This window comes from Erithacus rubecula (genome assembly GCF_903797595.1).
Source record: "Erithacus rubecula genome assembly, chromosome: W".
Lineage (NCBI taxonomy): Eukaryota > Metazoa > Chordata > Aves > Passeriformes > Muscicapidae > Erithacus > Erithacus rubecula.
This window is the reverse complement of record NC_136690.1, coordinates 2,986,466-3,007,715: the sequence shown is the minus strand read 5'-3', so window position 1 is coordinate 3,007,715 and position 21,250 is coordinate 2,986,466. Positions and strand designations below refer to the sequence as shown.

At 41.2% G+C, this 21,250-nt stretch overlaps 1 protein-coding gene across 5 annotated transcripts in view; it reads right to left on the bottom strand.

Moving 5' to 3' along the window:
• The window catches only part of LOC306814053 (zinc finger RNA-binding protein), a 64,539-nt gene that overhangs the window by 30,254 nt on the left and 13,035 nt on the right, over window positions 1-21,250 (bottom strand). For 3 of the 5 annotated variants that reach the window (XR_013777079.1, XM_079329754.1, XM_079329756.1), the window contains 6 exons: window positions 15,091-15,235; window positions 14,091-14,309; window positions 12,618-12,862; window positions 4,629-4,820; window positions 1,533-1,830; window positions 419-612 (listed from right to left, as the gene is read on the bottom strand). Coding sequence is in view for 3 of the 5 variants with exons in the window: in XM_079329754.1 (XP_079185880.1) it covers window positions 419-612; window positions 1,533-1,830; window positions 4,629-4,820; window positions 12,618-12,862; window positions 14,091-14,309; window positions 15,091-15,235 (1,293 nt within the window). In the remaining 2 variants the exon portion in view is untranslated. The remainder of the gene's footprint in view (window positions 1-418; window positions 613-1,532; window positions 1,831-4,628; window positions 4,821-12,617; window positions 12,863-14,090; window positions 14,310-15,090; window positions 15,236-21,250) is intronic. The other 2 variants (XR_013777080.1, XM_079329755.1) reach the window with 1 other exon arrangement.

The following is a 21,250-nucleotide window of genomic DNA, read 5'->3' as shown; positions in this document are numbered from 1 at the left end:
GAAGTTCAACAGGGAGAAGTACAAAGTCCTGCATCTGGGGAGGAACAGACTCATGTATCAATATATGCTGGGGGCCACCCAACTGGAAAGCAGCTTGACAGAAAAGGCCCTGGGGGTCCTGGTGAACACTAAGTTGAACTTGAGTCAACAATGTGCCCTTGCTGCAAAGGGGGCAAATGGCATCCCAGGCTGCATTCAACAAAGTATTGATAGCAGGTTGAGAGAGCTGATCCTTCCTCTCTAACTCAGCACTGATGAGGTCACACCTGGAGTCTTGTGTCCAGTTCTGGGCTCCCCAGTGCAAGAGAGACATGGACATACAAGAGAGAGTCCAATGAAAGGCCACAAAGATGATGAAGGGACTAGAACTTCTCTCCATATAATAGTTTAAAAATAATCCATGTTTTCATATCAATACCTCCTCCACATAGTCATGGCCCACTGGCTGGACATCACTTTGCAAGGCAGCAAGAGTTGTAGGTGTCACTGGTTCAGCTGCTGTGTCTGGTTTTACTTCCTGTGTTTGTATTGTAGCAGCAGTTGTTGCTTTAACACTTTCAGCTGATTTCATTTCTTCCAGTTTACTTCCTGTTGTCTGAAGTTTATTACCACCTACAAATCAAAAAAGTTAAATCTCTAACTTTCATAAAATGAGAATTATACATGATGTACAAACAAAAGTTTATTTGCAAGTATCAGTGTTCTGATCAAAGCATTATCAGTCTGAAAATTAGTTAAACCAAACATTTTAAAATATTATTAAAGTTAAAAAAAAAAAAGCTAAACAAAAAATTATTTAAAGGCCTAGTTTTTTATTTTAGCAAGAAATATTTTGCTTTATATAGTTGCAATTGTCATCATTCATTTTCATGCTTTTTCAAGAGATAGGACTGAATGGGAACAATTCAGCTAATATATTTTAATTTTGTTTTTTGTCATCAGATTTGTTTTTTTTTTTGCAAATGGATCCAAGAAAGTACAAACACTAGAATCTTTTGAGGTACTAACAAAGGCAGCATACCTTTAGTGTTACAACTGCATAGGTCTTTCCTTTGAGAGCAAGTTAGCTTACTGTTGAACAACTTCTTTCTGTCTCTAAATGTCTGTCATGCTTATTTAAAACATTTTGACTGATAAAATTTCCAGTGTTAAAATAATGTTTCAGTTTCCCAGTTACCAACTGCCAACCTACTGCAGGCTGTCTTAACAGGCTAGGCTGTGAACTGAAATTAGAAGCAACTGGACTATAATCTGCAATACTCCAGCAGATACTACATAAGAAACCAAAGGTGGAAGGCTTTTGCTGAAGGTGGGAGAAGCCTCCAGGAGAGGTCAGGTGAAGACAAAAGGGCATAAAACAGTATAAACTGTGAAGCAAAATTTTTATACACATTCTTATTTTCCCCATCACTAATAATTCCCTTAAACACAACAGAATTACTCATGCAGAAGTTAACTAAATATATTTGTACTTGTTCACTTAAATCCTAAAACAAAAATAGAATAGGTTAGGTTTCAAAATAAAGACTGACTTCTGTACTTGCCAACAAAGTTTATTTTTGGTGGAGATATTTTCTTTACAGCTATATTGGCAGCAGTTGAAGATGTTTTGTTGTTGGACACAGTGTTAAGTGGTGGATTTGCTGTGGGAGTAAGAATTTTCACGGCAGAGGATGCAACAGAGTTCACAGTACTGCTACTAGTTGCTATATTTGAAGCAGAGGCAGTTGGTTTAGAAGCAGATGTGGATGTTGGAGTCGCAGCTTGGGAAACCACATTTGGTTCAGTTGAAGGGATAGGTTTGCCAAGTTTTGTGTGCAACTTTACTACCTATAAAAATAACAAGAAATTAATATTATCTCCCTGAGGTAGCTATAAAAAATTGAACTTGTTATAGGTTATTGAAGCTTTTATCACCAGTGATATTGATATTTTAATTTTATTTTAAAGTTATTGCCTCTTTACTAAAAGTAATCTCAGGAGGAAAAAAATGGGACATGCAATAGTTCTTATAATCTGTAATGAGGAAATAGTTATCTCAGGTTGCTTATTTCCCCTAGAAATTCAGACATTTACTCCAAAAGCTGTATAGATGAGAACAGAAAGTCAATAAACTCACAAGCCAGTAAAACTCAAGAAACAGTTTGAGTAAAATGTTTCCAAAGTGACTGTTTTGTTGCCTGGTTGCTTTTTATTCTCCCTCCAAAATGTGTACTATGTTGAACTGTTTTAATTCAAAATAATATTTGTAAATGTTATTTAATTCAGATTCAACAACATCTCTTTTCATCACTACAAGAATATTTATACGTTTTGTTAAAGCACATCTGCAGAAAGAGTTAAGGAGGATGCAAAAGGCATATTTCAGAGCTCTATCTTCTTGAAAGTTAAGAGGTATGTGCTTATTCTTAGAAGTAATAAGCAGAGGCCTTTTTACAACACACTTGACATAGAATAATACTTCTTTTTGATGATAGCTGACCATCACCTGAAAAAATAATGCATGTAGTCCACAAGAACAAAATATGCAAAATGAAAACTTTGAAAGTAACAGCAAATAAAATACAAATCTGCTAGATATGTCTTTAATGCAAATACATGTACACAATCAGGTTCAACAAGGTGAAGTACCAGGTCCTGCACTTGGATCACAACAACTCCCTGCAGCACTACAGGCTGGGGAAGAGCAGGTGGAAAGATGCTTGATGGAAAAGGACCAAGGAGTGTTGGCCAACAGGCAGCTTAACATGAGCCAGCGTGTGCCCAGATAGTCAAGAAGGCCAATGACATCCTGGCCTGTAAGAGAAATAGTGCAGCCACCAGGAGTAGGGAAGTGACTGTCCCTTTGTACTTAGTACTGGTAAGGCCACACCTTGAATCTTGTGTTCAGTTTTGGGCTCCTCAAAACAAGACAGATGTTGAGGTGGTAGAGTGCATCCAAATAAGGGCAAAAAAGCTTGTAAAATGTCTAAAGCACAAGTTCTATGAGGAGTGGCTGAGGGAGCTGGGGTTGTTTAGCCTGGAGAAAAGGAGGCTCAGGGGTGACCTTATCACTCTCTACAACTACCTGAAAGGAGGTTGCAGACAGATGGGTGTTGGTCTCTTCTCCCATGTAGCAAGAGATAGGACAAGAGGAAATGGCCTCAAGATGTGCTGGGGGAGGTTTAGATTGAATATTAGGAAAAATTTCTTCACTGAAGGGGTTGTCAAGCATTGGAAGAGAAGTGGAAGCCCAGGGAAGTGGCTGAGTCACCATCCCTGGAGGGATTTAAAAGTCATGAAAGACATGTAGATGTGGTTCTTAGGGACATGGTTTATTGGCAGACTTGGCAGTGTTAGTTTAACAGTTGGAGTTGATGATCTTAGAGGGCTTTTACACCCTAAATAATTCTATGATGTGCACACAAGTGTATACATACACTTCTTAGCTTTTTATTCTTATTTTAAGCATGTTCCTCATCAAAATACAGACATATAAATGTCACATAATATTAGAAATTTAAGTTCAAGCAACTCTTCCAGATTACTTTTTTTCCCACTAGAATGCACAAAATTCTTCACTGTACCAAAGAAAGAGTCCTTTGAGATTTCATTTTTACACTGATGACAACCTAACTTAGCATTAGTTAACAACTATCTATGAGGAAGAGAAAAGGACATCCAAATATACAAACATAATATATAATTGTACTCCATATACCTATGGAGTAACTGGGCACAACCCAAAAATTTAATGACTCAACTTCCTTAATGAAATAACAAACACTAGGCAAATCTATGTAAATTATAAATTTTGTTCTTCTACTAACAAAAAATAATATTTGGAAAATTATTTTAAATTTGCTATTAGATTTATTTACTTGAATAGGAATGATATTACTGATACCACTTGGTACAGTGTTCTGAGATACAAAGGGCTATAAAAGCTGAATATTAACACTTTGTTACTTACATTAATAATTCCATAGCTTTGTGGAAAATCTGTATTATCTAAACACACATTCTACACTGCACCATTCCATTTATTGTCGTATGACCAAATTTAGAACACAGGTCACAGGTTCAGTGCAGCTCACAGTATTCTAAAATGCTCACCTAACTGCACACAGACAATAGAGAAAGCATACTTACCAAAACTATTTCAACATACTCATACACAGGACATTGTTCCTTGTTTCCATATGTCTTTTTTTTTTTTTTTTTTTTTCAAGAAATACCAAAATGTGACACATATTAATCCCATCCCTTGGCACTGACTCAGCTTACAGTGTTTCAAAGCAGAGCTTCACAGCGCCAAATAAGAATGTCAAGATAAGTCTTGAAAAGTGTTAGGGGGCACAAGCATACTACTGCATGTCCTCATTGACACTTCCCCATCTTACTCTGTACCTTCTTCCTACAATTTACATACCTTTCCCAATACATCTTTGTCTCCTTGATGCTGTGGCAATGTTTTCCCCCTTTCTCTCAACAAGGCCCTTCTAATACTGAGCTTAAAGATAATTTTGAAACAAAAAGCAGAACTAAATGTCTTTAAAAAAAAATCTAATTCTATTGTTTCTGCATATTAAATTATGGGAAGAAATATATGACTGACTTGTATAATATAGACAAAAGAAAGTTCTTACTTTCTGATGTTTGGCTCCACGGATATGGGCAGCGTAAGCATCTGCTCCTGTACAAGACACATCACAAAGCTCACAGCGTAACTGATTCTGAGTTCCACGAGCAGAAGTACTGTTGTTATTTGTGTTATGGGAAGCTTTTAGTGCCGCTTCTTTCTTTTTGTGTTTCTGGCCTTCTAAGTGTTCTTTATAAGTCTGTTTAAATAAAAAATACACACAGCTGGTTTTGTACTGTTCGTTCATCATTCATGTGTATACATGAATTATAGAGCATAGCATAAAACACATACTTTGTATGAAAAATACTTCCTACACTGAGCATTGCTTCCCTATGACATGTTTTAAGGCGTAAGCAGGCCACTTCCAAAACTAAGATTTTCTTCACCACAAGGATTCCACTTTTAGGTAATACAATATGGTCTTTACTCCTCTACCTTCTCACTTCCTCAGTCAAGTACTGGTCAACATATATTACCATTGAAAGCCTGATAAGATCAGAAAACGGTCTCAGTTTCATTTTCCTATATTGCATTGAATTATTCCTGATTTTGAATTTTCCTCAAATTGCAAGACCAGTTATTAAATGTATCCAGATAACTAAAACAGTAAATTCAAAAAAAGGTAGTGCATAAATAAAGCTGCACTGAAAAAAAAATGCAGAATTTGCTATTTGTTCCTATACTAACACTGCCAATTTATGGAGCAGACAGGGTGCAAAATAAGGACAAATTTACCTAAAGAGTAAGAACTGTTTTGCCAAACACACACAAACACTTCATGAATTGATATCTACTTTTTATGCACTTGTATCCCCTTTGAAATTAAACTGGGATGCTGGGATAAAATCAATACCTTTTCAGGATTACCATTGTGTTAGTTTAAAACAACATGGCTTTTAGTGGGGGCGGAGGTAGCCACAGAGGCTGCCTCTGAGAGAGAAGCTCCTCAGAACTTCTATGTCCAGCAGAACCAATCCCTGAAGACTGACGATGGACATATTGGCTGGCCCAATTAGAGAAGTTAGTAACGCCTCTGTGATGACATATTTAAGAACAAAAAAACATGCAAGCTCTCTTTCTTCCTCTCCTCAGAGGAGTGGTGAGGGGGCTGGTGGGCCCCTTCTGTAAGAGTTGGTCTGAAGTTTCTCTGATCTGCCTCATGACCATCATCAGAGACTGAGACCGCGGGACCACACCATTCACTCTTGGACCCGAGTTCTGGCCTGGCTGAGATGAACGCTTGCCAAGGACTGTGTGTAGGTGTGCTTGGTGCTTGCCATGGTAGGCTGCTCTCGAGCAGGGTACTGGCTGTAGTGTCCTGTTCCACCTGTTTCTTGGAGCAAGGATCTCCTCAAACAATAGTCCATAAATCTCCCCACCTTTTGGCCGGAGGCCACTTGCTTTGGAAAAGGACTATAAAAAGTGACATTCCTAAAGAGACTTTGAGATCTCTTTCTCCCCAACGGATGGAAGACACGTCTGTCATCAGACTCGAGGATGACATCACTTCTGTTGGTAGCTATATCCCCCCATCCTCTCTCTCTCTCCCTCTTTCTCTCCCCTTTTACCTCTCCCCCTCTCTCTCTTCTATCACAAAACTGAATTGTTACACGCAATAAACTGCATTACTGCTTTCTGCTTAACGAAACCTGCGTCTCTCGCTTTTGTCTTTTGCACCCTGGGGTCAAAAAACCATCACAACTCTCGCTCGGGTTGAGCAGATTGTGGCATTAAATTGGCATCACGGACAGGATTTCTGACAGACAGAAGGGTTGCTCGTTGTGTGTAGTCTGTAACAGGGGAAGGACTTCTTGCCTCAGCTGCACCTAGCTAGCTACCTTGACAGGGGTGAGCCAAACTAGAAAGCAAGCGGGGCATTTCAGACTTCCCACAAACTGCTCACACCTAGGTGAAAAGCATCCCTACAATCCTCTGAGGATTCTGTCTTCAGAAATTCACAAAAGATCTCTTGGTGCAAAAGGCAGAACTGCGCTGTTCTTGTTCTTTATTACTGTATGTATGTGAACTGACCTCCCTGAGTTAGGGAGAATACTGCTCAGGCTGAGGACTGTGTGTGTAACTCTAGTCTCTTCACCCACTCAGGGAAGAGAGGGGGCTGAGCTCAGCAGAAAGCTGTGGGTAAGTGTTGACCTCCCTGAGTGGTTTTACATTCCCCCTCAAAAAATAACTAAAATTTGCAGTGCTAACTGTTGTTGTTGTTGTTGTTGTTGCTTGGGATCGCGAAGAGAAGTTGTTTTGTAACTAAGGTAGTACCTCCCAAGCAGGGTGGTCTCTTCACCCACCCAGGGAAGAGAGGGGCTGAGCAGAGCAAAAAGCTGTGCGTGTAACTTAAGTATTGACCTCCCTGAAGTGGTGCTTTCCCCCTCGCAAAAATGATTGAAAAGCATAATACTAAAGATAAAGCTGCATTTTTTGCTTTACTAGCTGAATATAATGCCAGACCCTCCCAAGGGGGAGGAGATTGGGTGCACAGTAAGTGGTTTAATTTAGAAAATGTGATTGATAAGATACATTCCTTGCAACATTAAACAAAATTCAAACTGGGGAGAAATAAGACCATTCTCTGCTCAGTTTTGGGGGCCAGTCTTACGGCAGCTGTAGAAACTCGCTTTACACGAAGAAGAAAGAATAATTTCTGAGTCTCAACAAAATTCAGTGGAAATTTTACAAAAACAATTAGATGAAGAAAGGAATGAGAATCATGCTTTGAGAGATGAGAATCATTCTTTAAGAGCTGCCCTAAGACAAGAACACACCAACACTTTAAAACAGTTTCACCAAAAGAAACAGAGAAGGAAATTAATGTATTATATCCTCAAAAAGAACTAACTCTGATGAAAAATAGTGGGGAACATTGCTGCCCTAGCTTGAAACCTGTGGTTAAAACAGAATACAATTGCAGCAATGATGAGAATTTTCACCCACAAATAACCACTACAAAAATCCTGTACACTGCTACTAAATTATTAGAACAAGCAGCTAGTGGGTACTGGGGACATGGGGCTTTCTTAGCAACAGAAGTCAAATGTAACTTATGGTCCACAACTCAGCGGCTTCAGGGCTTAACCCCTTGGAAAGGGGAGACCTTGTAGCTTTAGTTGGTACCCCCTATCAACTCTTAGAAAACATTCACAAAGCTGCCTGCTTGCAAATTATACATGAAATAAAAATCACTGCCAGCTATAAATCACCTATGCAATTACCTTTAAATGTAAAACAATACCTTCTTCCCTCTGGTGCCAAAGAAGAGATCAAACCGGTTATACAGGACTTGGGAAACTCCCCTGTATGGCCAGTCCAAAATCCCAAACCTGACAATGTGGCTGTTTATCAATATATTGATGAAACCCTTGTGGGAGGAGATGAAATAGAAGTAGTGGGGGATACCCAACAAATAATAATCTCCCATTTGGAAAGCCCTAACTTGCAAATTCTCTCAGAAAATTCAAAAGCATTCTCAGGAAGTGAAGTTTTTGAAGACAGCCACTACTGGGATCTCCCCACCTGACGGGGTGGCCCAGAAACCTTCAGTCAGGAAGTGGTATGCCCCAATCGAACAGTACTGTAACATCTCCTCAGTAACAGAAGGAAGTGTAAAAATCTGGCAATAACAGAAACTGAGAACTTGGGCAACAGCTACAACAAACCTGCCTCAGTAATTAAAGTAGCCTCTGCTTTCTCCCCCAAATAATCTTTGTTCACTAACAAATTATTGCTGGGGGACGGGGTGACTCTTGGGTTGGAGTGCTGATGGTTATTTGGGGTGTTTTCCAGCTTGAAGTGCAGAGTGCCTCCTTTGTTTGCAACTACACTGACTCTTATGCTGTGTTTAAAGGAGGTACAGAGTGGCTTCCTTCTTGGCAGCAAAATGGTTGGGAAGTTAACAGAATTTCTGTCTGCATAGTTCCATCATTTTAACCTCCTGCCTCTTTGTGGCAGATTCTGTTGTGTTTACTTTTCACAGAATAATGCCATGGAACGTGAAGATTAATTGCTGAATCCCTCATCAAACCTGTATACAGTTATGGCACAGGACCTTATAGCTGTGTTTTATTTTGTGAGATTCAAAATCAAACTTGAACTTTTGTACAATTTTCCCATAAAATTATGTGTGGTAAAAACAATACAAAATACTGAGGGGAACTCAATGTTAATGTTGTAACACCTACTACCCAACCACCAGTTATACTGAGCCTGAAAATTTTTGAAATTGGACCTTGGCTAATTTGGAAAACTGGCCAACAGCAAATATTGCTTCATTTGGCATGGTCTTTTAAACAAGTCAAATTGTCAATGCAAAACAATGTCTCAGTAGTTCAGCCAGCTTGTTCACCTTTTCTAGGGGTGGACAAACAACCTGGTTGCAAAAGGAGGATCCTTTCAAGCAACAAACAAGAGACATAACCGGTGTTGTGGGAACAAGATTGGGAATTTTTAATAGTATTGATTTAGAAGTATTAATGAATACATTGGCTAACATTTCTTTAGCTCTCTGCTGTATCCAGGCTCATTGTGGATGCAGTCAATTGATGCCTCAATTATATGAGTGGTCGAGAAAGCCACTTTTCCTACTGAACTTCAGAGAATAATTTGGGATAATGCCCATGATTTTGAAAAATAATTCAAATCCTGGTGAAACTTGGTAAATTTTACCTACTGCCCCAGCATAAACACAGCCACAGCCTTTGCACTGACCATATGTAATGCTTCAGTACATTCAATATTCCCTATCACTGCATTCGGGCTGAATCATGACAGAGCTATTCTCTACCCTTTAGAGCATAGAGAATGGGCCCGTCCAATTGGTGAAAAGTAACAAACTCTAAATTTGGAAACTTACATTGTCTGGGAACAACCAGGGTTTATCTGTGAAAGTAATGTGATCAGAGCTCAGATATTTGCTTAGACATAGAAAGGAATGTCTGTAACTTTGAAAATTATCCAAAGGAAATTCCTGAAACACTACTGGAGTATATGAGCAATCGGTGTGCATGCTTTAGAACTGCTTGTGATAGTATTTTCATAGAAGATTTTGGTAGTGAGTACTAAAAAAAAAAAAATCATTTAAATCTTTGTGTCTGTAACTTTACTAAAATTGCAAGGTACACAAATCGGTCACTGTTGACATCCTTAAGGTTATTGACACAAGGCTAAATGTATGATTTAAAATAAGATAAAATATGGTTTTGTTTTAAAATTTGCTTATTTTAGTTGTGTTGCATTTTGAATTAAAATTTGAAAATTGCTTGTTTTAAAATTGGTTATCTTTGTTGTATTGCATCATGAATATTGATCAAGATTGATTTTTAGTTATTATTTTAATTATGCTGCATTTTCTTTCTTTAAGTATTGATTCAAATTGCTTATTATGCTTTAACCAATAAATTATTATTATTAAATCAGAAATTGAAAATTTATTAACATTGATTGTCTATTTGTAATCAGAAATTGAAATTGAAAATTGATTATTAAATTGATTATTTGTTTTGTTTTCTTTCTCCCTTTTCCTTTCCCTTATCTTTTTCCTGCTTTTCTATTCTGTTCAACTTTCTGTCTCTGTTTTTTCCGGGATATGCTGTCAAAATGGATGAGTCCTGAAGACTTCACAACAACACGACAAAGGAGCGCTCTTGATGATGCTCTTGAGTCACAGGGTGGTGTAAGAGTTGGTCTGAAGTTTCTCTGATCTGCCTCATGACCATCATCAGAGACTGAGACCGCGGGACCACACCATTCACTCTTGGACCCGAGTTCTGGCCTGGCTGAGATGAACGCTTGCCAAGGACTGTGTGTAGGTGTGCTTGGTGCTTGCCATGGTAGGCTGCTCTCGAGCAGGGTACTGGCTGTAGTGTCCTGTTCCACCTGTTTCTTGGAGCTACGATCTCCTCATACAATAGTCCATAAATCTCCCCACCTTTTGGCCGGAGGCCACTTGCTTTGGAAAAGGACTATAAAAAGTGACATTCCTAAAGAGACTTTGAGATCTCTTTCTCCCCAACGGATGGAAGACGCGTCTGTCATCAGACTCAAGGATGACGTCCCTTTTTGTTGGTAGCTATATCTCCCCATCCTCTCTCTCTCTCCCTGTTTCTCTCCCCTTTTACCTCTCTCTCTCTCTCTACCGCAAAACTGAATTGTTAGCACTCAATAAACTGCATTACTGCTTTCTGCTTAACAAAACCTGCGTCTCTCGCTTTTGTCTTTTGCACCCTGGGGTCAAAAAACCATCACGACTCTCGCTCGGGTTGAGCAGATTGTGGCACCTTTCCTGTACAGCAGCTGACGCCATGCTGCCAGGGGACTGTTCTGGCACTGCGAGCAGCCACATGGCCAAGACCATGTAGCCAGGGCCAGCACCAGGAGCACTCATGAGGCCAGGGGTAGCTGCGCATCATCCTAGTGCTGGGAGCAGCCGCATGGCCGGGATCGGCATAGGTGGGGCAGCGCCATGTGGCCACTGCCATCTCACCATGGCTCGCAATGAACTTTATTTGCTTAGCCACTTTTAGCCAGCCATGCTACGAACAGAAGGGGAGAAGCAGCGGCAGCAGTTTTTCCTTTTTGGTGCTCCACATGAGAGGCGCTGACTGAAGCCGGCGGCCGGCGTGGTTCGTGTGGTGCCAGTGGGGGCCACATAACCAACAGCGAGAGGCATGGCAAGCAATTCCCCGATGCAGAGCCCAGATGGGATAAACCTTTCAGCACTGCAGAACTCTATAAAAACTTTTCAATTGATAGAACTTGATAACAAATGAACCTACAGACACCAATTTTCTCCCAAGTCAGAGAAAAGGAAAAGGTGAAGACATGTGAAGAGAACATGGCGACACTAAGGTCGGTGAAAAAGGAGGGAGTGGGAGGAGGAGGTGCTCTGGGCATTGGAGCTGAGAGTCTTGTGCAAGCCATGGTGAGGACTATAATACAACAAACTGGGGTTTTTTTCCCCGTAATTCATGAAGTGTATGGGGGGATGTAGAAGTCTACCCGCAGCCTGTGAGAAAAGATACACTGGAGTGTGTAGATACTGAAAAGATGTAATTTAGTGAGAAACTTGAACAGAGAGAGAAGACCCTTGCTTCCAGGAATAGAGGAAGAGGACCCTTGCTTCCAAACTAGAACAGCTCATCCTTAAAAGACTATACCCCATGAACTAAATGACCCACACAAGCAATTGTGGGAAGACTGCCCGTGGGAAGGACTCATGTTGCAGCAGGTTGGGCAGGACTGCTACTCATGAAAATTAGAACTATGTTGGAGAAATTCACAGAGAACTGTCTCCAGTGGGAAGGACCCTGTGGCACAGCAGAAGAGACTCATCTCCCTAAGTGAACTGAAGAAAGATTTTTAGAAGTGACAAACTGACTAAAGGCCCCATGTTTTGTCTCCCTGCACTGTTGGTGGGAAGGAAAGAAGGGCTGGGGCAGAGGGCAAGGTGTTCTAAAGGCTTATTTTAGTTCTCATTATCCTCTTTAATTCTGTTAATAAATTTTTCTTTATACCTTTTGAGCCTGTTTTGCCCTTAGAGTGTTTTCTCCTAATTCTTATCTCACCTCATAAACCTTTTAGTTTTTCTTTCCCCCTCCTCTGCTCAACTGTAGCAGAGGAGAATGAGTGAATGATTTTCGTGGGTGCCTGGCTTCTAGCCAGTGTCAAACCCTGACAACCATTCACAAAGTTGTGAAAAAAGCATTTTTTAAAAAGTTTGCTGTTAAAAAGAAAATAAAATTCAAAGTTTAGAATACTTCTGGAGTCCAAAGCACAGCTGAAGCTTCTCTGTACAAGCTAAGAGGATGCATCTTTTTGCCTTTCCATATGGCCTCTTTCCATCATAGCATACATTTTCATTTAATTATTCCTTTAGTATAAGTATGTATAGAATCAGGTCTTTAACAAATATTCTTAAAGGGGACATTTTTTTAGCTGAAAAAAATATGACTAAAGCATATAGCAGGATATTACATAACACAGGTACCTGTGGTCCAGCACAGCTGATCTTGCAAACATCACAGTAGTGGATCTGGGGTGGTTTGGGAGGTTGCTTTGGTTTCAGTTGCTTATTTTGGAATGGTGCCTTTTTAGTAAAGGTGGTCCCTGTCCAAGCAGCTGTTGCAGCAGCAGCAGCAGCAGCTGCTGCCGCCTGTTTCTGCTGCTGCTGCTGCTGGTAATAGGATGATGCAGCTGAATATACTGCAGCTTCATAGCCAGAATAAGAGGTACCTCAAAGATCAAAATAAAATAAATGTGACATCTCTGTACATCATGTATCAATTACATAATACACTAATTCCAAGCATATTGCATAATAGAGTATGATATAAATGATTTATTGATATCTTGTCAGGCAGTCTGAATTTTTCATGATGTTTCACAGTACACAAATACATAGCATACCATTTGTATCAGGAGTATATTTGATTTTAGACAAAACTTTGCAGACACGCTGTTCTGTTAAATATGTCAAAGCACCCTAAAGAATATGTGAAATTTCCTGGTACATTTGGTAGGAGTGAGTATGATGCAACAAGAATTTTAATAAAAGATTTATCAAAGGTCACTTGAAGTAAGCAGTCTTCCAAATCCAGATTTACTGTTCAAGTTCCAAACAGAAAAGGACAGATATCATGTAGACTAAGGAAAAAAAATAAAAGAAGATAAAAGACAGAATGCAATAGCATTAGCTGTTCTATTTCAAGTGGATTGCAGCACACCCTGTCTAGACATTTCTTGATTTCTAGTATCAAGCTTTAGTAAATCAAGGAAACTGGGCTTTCATACCTTTTGAGCCAGTTTCCCCATAAACTTTATACATCTACTCGTTCAACTATTTTAATCCTCTAATCAAGCTCTGTTTCAATGAAGTCTTACAATCCATTTTTAAAGTGAAAATAAACCAAAACAAATAGTTCAAGGTAGCTATAATATGCCAGTTGATTACCATCTGGCCATAAAATTAACATATTCTCACCTTTAACTACTTTTTGAACTTTTAGTGTTTGAAGGAAAGTCTTTCTTTGTAGCACCCATTCTCCTCCCATCTTGGGTCAAGAAATTCCAAATTTAAAAGATTTATATGACTGCTCCTCCTTGTCTCTAATTGCTGCTTGATGGCAGCATGCTCCAAATTTCCCTGGGTTATATTTGTGGTTTTTATTTTTTCTATCTCTCATCTTTTCTCTCCAAACTTTACAGTAAGTCACAAAACACTTGTGCACGTAGCAATGCCAACACTTTGTATATTCTCACATATAACAAAATAGGCACATACAAGCATCAAATCTCTTTTAAAGATACATAAAAATATTTTGCCACTATTATGATTTAACTGGTTGATATTTCTCAGTAGACTATGATGTAATTGAACATAAACTCCTAAAATGCTGAGTATTTAAATCCTCTCCTGTAACAAATGCAAAGATCTCAGTAATATAACATGGAAAATTCTTACCAGAGTAAGTAACCGCTGCTGTACTGTATGTTGCACTTTGAGTATAGGATGGAACAACAGTAGCTGCAGCTGCTACCGGCTGTACAGTAGAGGATACTGGATATATAGAAAATGTAGTTGTTGCTGGACTTGGGGTTGCAGGTTTTATAGCTGTCACTTGTCGTGTTTGCTGGGCTTGGGTATACTGAGTTGCCCCTTGGCTATATCCTGCTTTTGGAGCTAATTAGGATAGAAAATAGAAGTGTACAAACATTGATATGCTTTGGTTGAATGAAATGCAAACCATATTAAGCAATACTTAATGATATGCTAGGAAATAAACACATTAACAAGTGGGTTTTGTTTTAGTTTGGTTGGGTTTGCCTTTTTTTGATTGGGTTTTAGTTGGTTTTTTTACAGTAACGGTTATGCTTCATCTACCATATATCCCACAATGGTTTAGTCACATCGAAGCTCACACTAGCAAGCCTCAGATTTATTTATGTATTTTTAACTGTGCTGCCATGTCTTTAAACAACCTTCTCCTTCAATGGTTTTACTAGAGTACGCACTAAACCAAAGTACATCTAAACTCTGCTATTATTTCTAATTATAGTAAAAAAATAAAGTAAATAGTATTTATGTTTTGTAGCATTTATGATACCAATAATTAAAGAACTATAAATATTAACTAAAGAATTTTTTAAAAAAGTCTTTCTAACCAAGTTAGCATCTGAACCCACCACTGACCTTTTCAACCCACTTCAGCAAAAACATTTGCCTAGAAGTACATTTTGACTGTATTAGTAAGAATCCAAACCTCAAATATAGTTGCTTATGACAATGTCACAATAATGTTCAAGTTCTAGGTGCATCAAGTTTTCTGTACACATTGACAGGGATTACATGTCAAAACAATAAATAAATCTGATAATATTAAATATTCAAAGATACATTTTTAAGCTCTTAAAATAGTATACAGACTGTATATAATGACAGGAGTTTGAATCATGCCACCTACCTGTCTGATAGTATGACTCAGCCACTGAAGGTTGAGGCTGGGCAGCAGCAGCCACAGCCGCAGCAGTTGCTGTTGGTTGTTGATAGTATTGTTTGCTTTCATAAGCTACAGTTGGGGCAGTAGATCTAACATAAGAATAGGAATCCTAAAAATTCAAAAAAGAAAACACATCAAATTTCTCCTTAAGTATATATCTGGAATAAGAAAAAAATCATTAGCAGAGTCAAAGATTTTTCTTCTATTCTACTTATGTAGATTTAAAAAATATTTACAGATACATTATATACCAATATATGTATTAAAGAAATTAGGTTTATGTTTACAGATACTTCAGGCCTGAAGACAACCCTGAATGGTCTTTTTCAGACATAATATGGGAATTAATCTCATGCTATTAAACTACTTTTCCCCTTCCAAGTTATTTTTGTTACCAAAAAGCAAGTCAATGCACACTAGTTTTTCATAATGACTATATTAGACTGCACTCCTGTAAAATATGAAGGAAAAAAACACCACAGATCTCCACAAAGCACAATATATTCACAAGTTTAAAAACATGGAACCATGGCTTGGCCCTCCCTAAGACAGGAAGAGCCACCAGAAAAAAACCAAAAACCAGTATCAAGGAAGTCCTATATTTTTCCCTTCAGGCAGGTAGAAGGCAGTAGCTCAAAGAAAAGGGGTGAATGGAGGCAAGTCCTCGCTCGGAGCAGCAGATGAATCCCCTCCTTGCTCACCTTACCCTCCCAGGTGCCTCTGTACAATAGGTATGAAGATGTAGAAGGCCAGTCAAAGGATGATGAGGATAGAGGGCCATCTACACCAGAGGTGTTGCCAGAGTCAGAAAGGTCTACCCTCTGTGTAACAACCACCTCCACAAGGAAAAGACAGGTTGCAGCTGTAGGCAGTTGCCTTCTAAGGTGAACAGAGGGTACAATATGCTGGATGGACCCTCCTCTTAGGGAAGCGTGCTGCCTCCCTGGGGCCTGGGTTAAAGACATAACTGGAAAAATTGTCTAGCCTGGTACAGCCCTCAAACTACTACCCATTATTAGTCTTCTACATGGGTGGTAATGAAATCACAATACATAGTCCAAGGGTGATCAAAAGAGACTTCAGGGCCCTGGGATAGCTGGTAAGGGGATCTGGAGCACAGGTTATTTTCTTATCTATCCTCCCAGTTGTGGGCAGAGACATTGGAAGAAACAGATGAGCCCAGTCTAACACATGGCTCCATGGCTAGTGTCACTGCCACAATTTCATGTGTTTGTATAATGGGATGGCCTACATGACACCAGGCATGCTAGAATCAAATGGGATTCAGCCTTCTCAAAAGAGGAAGAGGGTCTTTGCTCAGGAGCTAGCAGTGCTCATTGATATAGAGCTTTAAACCAGACATGACAGGGGAGGGGGATAAAACACTCAACCCCCAACAGGGATAATATCAGACTTTTCCTTGACAAGCTGTGGGACAACACATCAAGATTAGAGAGATGGAGCGGTAGCGAGGGCCTTCAGCCAGTGACTGAGATGTGCTAGCCACACTGAAGCACACCTGAAGACTTACAGAGATGAGCCAGGGGCTCCTGAGGTAATAGAAGCCACCAGGGAAACACCCCAAAGGAGGGGTGTTCCTCTGAAAAAGGTGACATGCTGACAGCCCAGCTGAGATGCCTTCACACCAATGCACGCAGCATGGGCAACGAACAGGAGTTGGAAGTCTCCATGCTGCTACAAAGCTACAACCTTGTTGCCATTACTGAAACTTGATGAGACAAATCCCATGACTGGTGTGGTTATTGATGGTGACAGGCTGTTCAGAAGGGACAGAGAAAAAAAGAGGGGTGGAGGGGTTGCCCCCTTTGTCAAGAAATGGATAGATTATGAAGAGCTGTCTCTGAAGAACAGCCATGAGAAGGTTGAAAGCTTATGACTGAGAAACAGAGAGTGAGCTGAAAAAGGGAACCCTGTGGTTGGTGTTTACTACAGGCTGCTCAATCAGGAGAAGCCTATTGATCACAGAATCACAGAATAATGAGGTTGGAAGAAACCTCTAAGATCATCGAGTCCAACCTATGTCCTAACACCTCAACTCAGGGTCTAGACTATAGCACCAAGTGCCATGTCCAGCCTTTTCTTAAACACATCCAGAGATGGTGATTCCACCACCTCTCTGGGAAGAGCATTCCAGTACTTTATTATTCTTTCGGTGAAAAGTTTTTTCCTAACATCCAACCTGTACCTTCCCTGACATAGCTTGAGACTGTGTCCTCTGGTTCTGTCAGTTGCTGCCTGGTGGAAGAGACTGACCCCCACCTGTCTACAGCCTCCCTTCAGGAAGTTGTAGAGAGCAATAAGGTCACCTCTAAGCCTCCTCTTCTCCAGGCTAAACAACCCCAGTTCCTTCAAACAATCCTCATAAGGCTTGTGTTCCAAGCCCTTCACCAGCCTTGTTGCCCTCCTCTGGACACATTCAAGTATCTCAACATCCTTCCTAAACTGAGGGCCTCAGAACTGGACACAATACTCAAGATGTGGTCTCACCCATGCCGAGTACAGGGGAAGAATGACCTCCCTGCTCCTGCTGGCCACACAATTCCTAATGCAGGCCAGGATGTCGTTGGCCTTCTTGGCCACCAAGGCACATTGCTGGTTCATATTCAGCCAGCTGTCAACCAGCACCCCCAGGTCCCTTTCCGCCTGTACACTATCCAGCCACACTGTCCCCAGCTTGTAACGTTGTAGGGGATTTTTAAGGCCAAAATGTAGAACTCGGCACTTAGACTTATTAAACTTCATGCTATTGGACTCTGCCCATCTATCTAACCAATCTAAGTCTCTCTGCAGAGCCCTTCTTCCTTCCAATAGATCAACACAAGCTCCCAGCTTAGTGTCGTCTGCAAATTTGCTAATGAAGGACTCGATGCCCTCATCCATATCGTCTATAAAAATATTAAACAGAACAGGCCCCAGCACAGAGTCCTGAGGGACACCACTGGTGACTGTCCCCAGCTGGATGCAGCACCGTTCACCACCACTCTCTGGGCCCGGCCATCCAGCCAGTTCCTAACCCATCGAAGAGTGCTGCTGTCCAAGCCGTGCACTGACAGCTTCTCCAGGAGTATGCTGTGGGAGAAAGTATCAAAGGCCTTGCTGAAATCTAAATAGACAACATCCACAGCCTTTCCTGCATCCACCAGGCGTGTCACCTGGTCATAGAAGGAGACCAAGTTGGTCAGACATGACCTACCCTTCGTAAACCCATGCTGACTGGGTCTGATACCCTGGCCATCCTGTAAGTGCTGTGTGATAGCACTCATTATGAACTGCTCCATTATCTTACCTGGTACTGAGGTCAGGCTAACTGGCCTGTTGTTACCAGGATCCTCCTTCCTACCTTTTTTGTAAATGAGTGTCATATTGGCCAGTTTCCAATTATCTGGAACCTCACCAGTGAGCCACAACTCATGATAAATGATGGAGAGCGCCTTCGCAAGCTCATCTGCCAGCTCCCTCATCACCCTGGGATGGATCCCATCTGGTCCCATTGATATATAAATATCCAAGCATCCCAGCAGTTCTCTGGCTGCCTCTTCTTGGACAAGAGGACCATTCTGCTCCCTGGCACCACTTACCAACCCCTGAGGACAGTGGTCTTGAGAACAAGCTGTCTTGCCACTAAAGACTGAGGCAAAGAAGGCATTAAGCATTTCTGCCTTTTCCTCGTCTTAAGTTACTAGGTTGCCTGCCTCATCCAATAAGGAGCAGAGGTTGGTTATACCCTTCTTTTTACCATTAATATATTTGTAAAAACTATTTTTATTATTTTCAACAGAAGTTGCCAAGTTAAGTTCAAATTGAGCTTTGGCCTCCCTAATTTTTTTTCTACATGCCCTAGCAGCTCCTTTAAATGTTTCCTGAGAAATCAGTCCCTCCTTCAAAAGATGATACATCGTTTTTTATTTCTAAGTTCATTCAAAACCTCCTTGCTCATCCAGACTGGACGCTTGCCTCGTCGTCACGTCTTTCAGCACACAAGGACAGTCTGTTCCTGTGCCCTCAGGAACTCTGCTTTGAAGCTCATCCATTTCTCCTGGACTCCTTTATTTCCAAGGGCTGTTTCCCAAGGAACTCTTTGAATAAGTGTCTTAAATAAGCCAAAGTCTGCCCTCTGGAAGTCCAACATAGAGATCTTATTAATATCCCTCCTTATTTCACCAATTATTTAGAATTCTATAATTTCCTGATCACTATGCCCCAAGTGTCCTCCAACCTCCACATCACCCACCAGTCCATCTCTATTTGTGAACAACAGGTCTAACACAGTCCCTGCCCTGGTGGGCTCCCCCACTAGTTGTGACAAAAGTTATCTTTCACACACTCCAAAAACTTTCTAGACTGCCATTTTTCTGCTCTGTTAAGTTCCCAGTAGATGTCTGGTAGGTTGAAGTCGCCTACAAGAACAAGGGCTGATGATCCTGAAACATTCTCCGGCTTCTTATAGAATAAGTTGTCCACCTCTTCATCCTGGTTGGGTGGATGATAGCAGACTCCCAGTAGGATGTCAGCCTTGTTGGCCTTCCCCTTAATTCTTACCCATAGGGACTCAACTTCATCATCATTATTTTCAATACCTATGACATCCAAAATCTCCCTAAAATAAAGGGCCACCCCTCCACCTCTTCTCCCTTTTCTGTCTCTTCTGAAGAGTTTGTAGCCATCCAGTGCAGTGCTCCAACTATGCGAGTCATCCCACCATATTTCTGTGATGGCAACTATATCATAGCTCTGCTGTTGCACCATGGCCTCCAGCTCTTCCTGTTTGTTACCCATGCTGCGTCCATTGGTATACATGCACCTCAGCTGGGCCACTGATTTCACCCCTAACACAGTCTTACTACCCTTGGGCCTGCTTCCAGACAGGCCAGATTCATCCCCTTCCCCCTTCAGACCTAGTTTAAAGCCCTCTCAACAAGGTCTGCCAGTTCATGAGTATTGGGGGTTGAGTGTTTTTCTATTACTGTGTCAATTGAAAGAATTTTTCCCATTATCATGCCAATGGAGCTGGCCGGGTTACACCCAGGATCTCTGATGACTCTAGACAAAAGGGGTTGGTAGGATGGGCTTCTCGTGCTTCCGGAGGGGGACTCGTGTTTCTGGGGAGCTCGGAGGAGGACGCCCCATCTCCAGCCCCATGCGGCCGGAGCACAGGAGAGCCAGACGGTCTGTGATCACCTGCCCTGCATCTGCCCCGTTCCAGCCTCCTGCCTCTGCGGACACAGATGATCCCCCGGACACAAACGTTGAGCGAGGAGCCGCCCGCTCCAGCCCGTTCCCACCCGAGACCGGTGTGGCCGCTGCCGCCGCCCCCCGCGCCTGCTTTTCTGCAGCTCCGGGCTTTGTTCTGGCTGCAGCACCGGGACCGAGTGCAGAGAGAGCGTGCCTGCAGCTTGAGAAGGGACTGGAACCGAGTTATCTGTTCTGTTTTGTTGGTAATTCTGACAACTGCTGTTGTTTCTGCTTGTACGGTTAGATATAATAGTAAAAGAGCTGTTATTCCTACCCCCTTATCTCTGCCTCAGAGTCCTTGATTCAAACCATTATAATACTTGGGGGGAGTGGAATTAAAGTCTCTATTTCAAAGGAAAACTTCTGTCTTTATTGGCAGACATCTGTCCTTCAAACCAGTTCATGAGCTAAAAACCTTCGGCCCTTAACAGAGATGTATCCCATCCGGTTCCAGCAGAGCAGGTGCTGTAAAAGTTGCCCCATGATCATAGAATCCAAAATTTTGCCGATGACACCAACCCTTGAGCCACTTGTTAATGATGTGAGTTTCCCTATTTCTTTCATCATTTTTCTCTGCCACCAAAGGGACTGAGCAGAACACTACCTGTGCACCTGTCCTATCAACTACTTGACCAAGTGCCCTAAACTCCCTTTTAATCGCTTTGACACTCCTCTTTTCAATCTCATCACTGCCAGCCTGGAGTATCAGCAGTGGATAATAATCATAGGGCTGAATCAGCCCAGGAAGTCTCTCAGTGATATTACGTACCCAGGCCCCAGGGAGGCAGCAGACTTCCCTGTGGGATGGGTCCGGTCAACATATGGGGCCCTCAGGTCCCCCCAGAAGAGAGTCACCTACTACTATTACCCT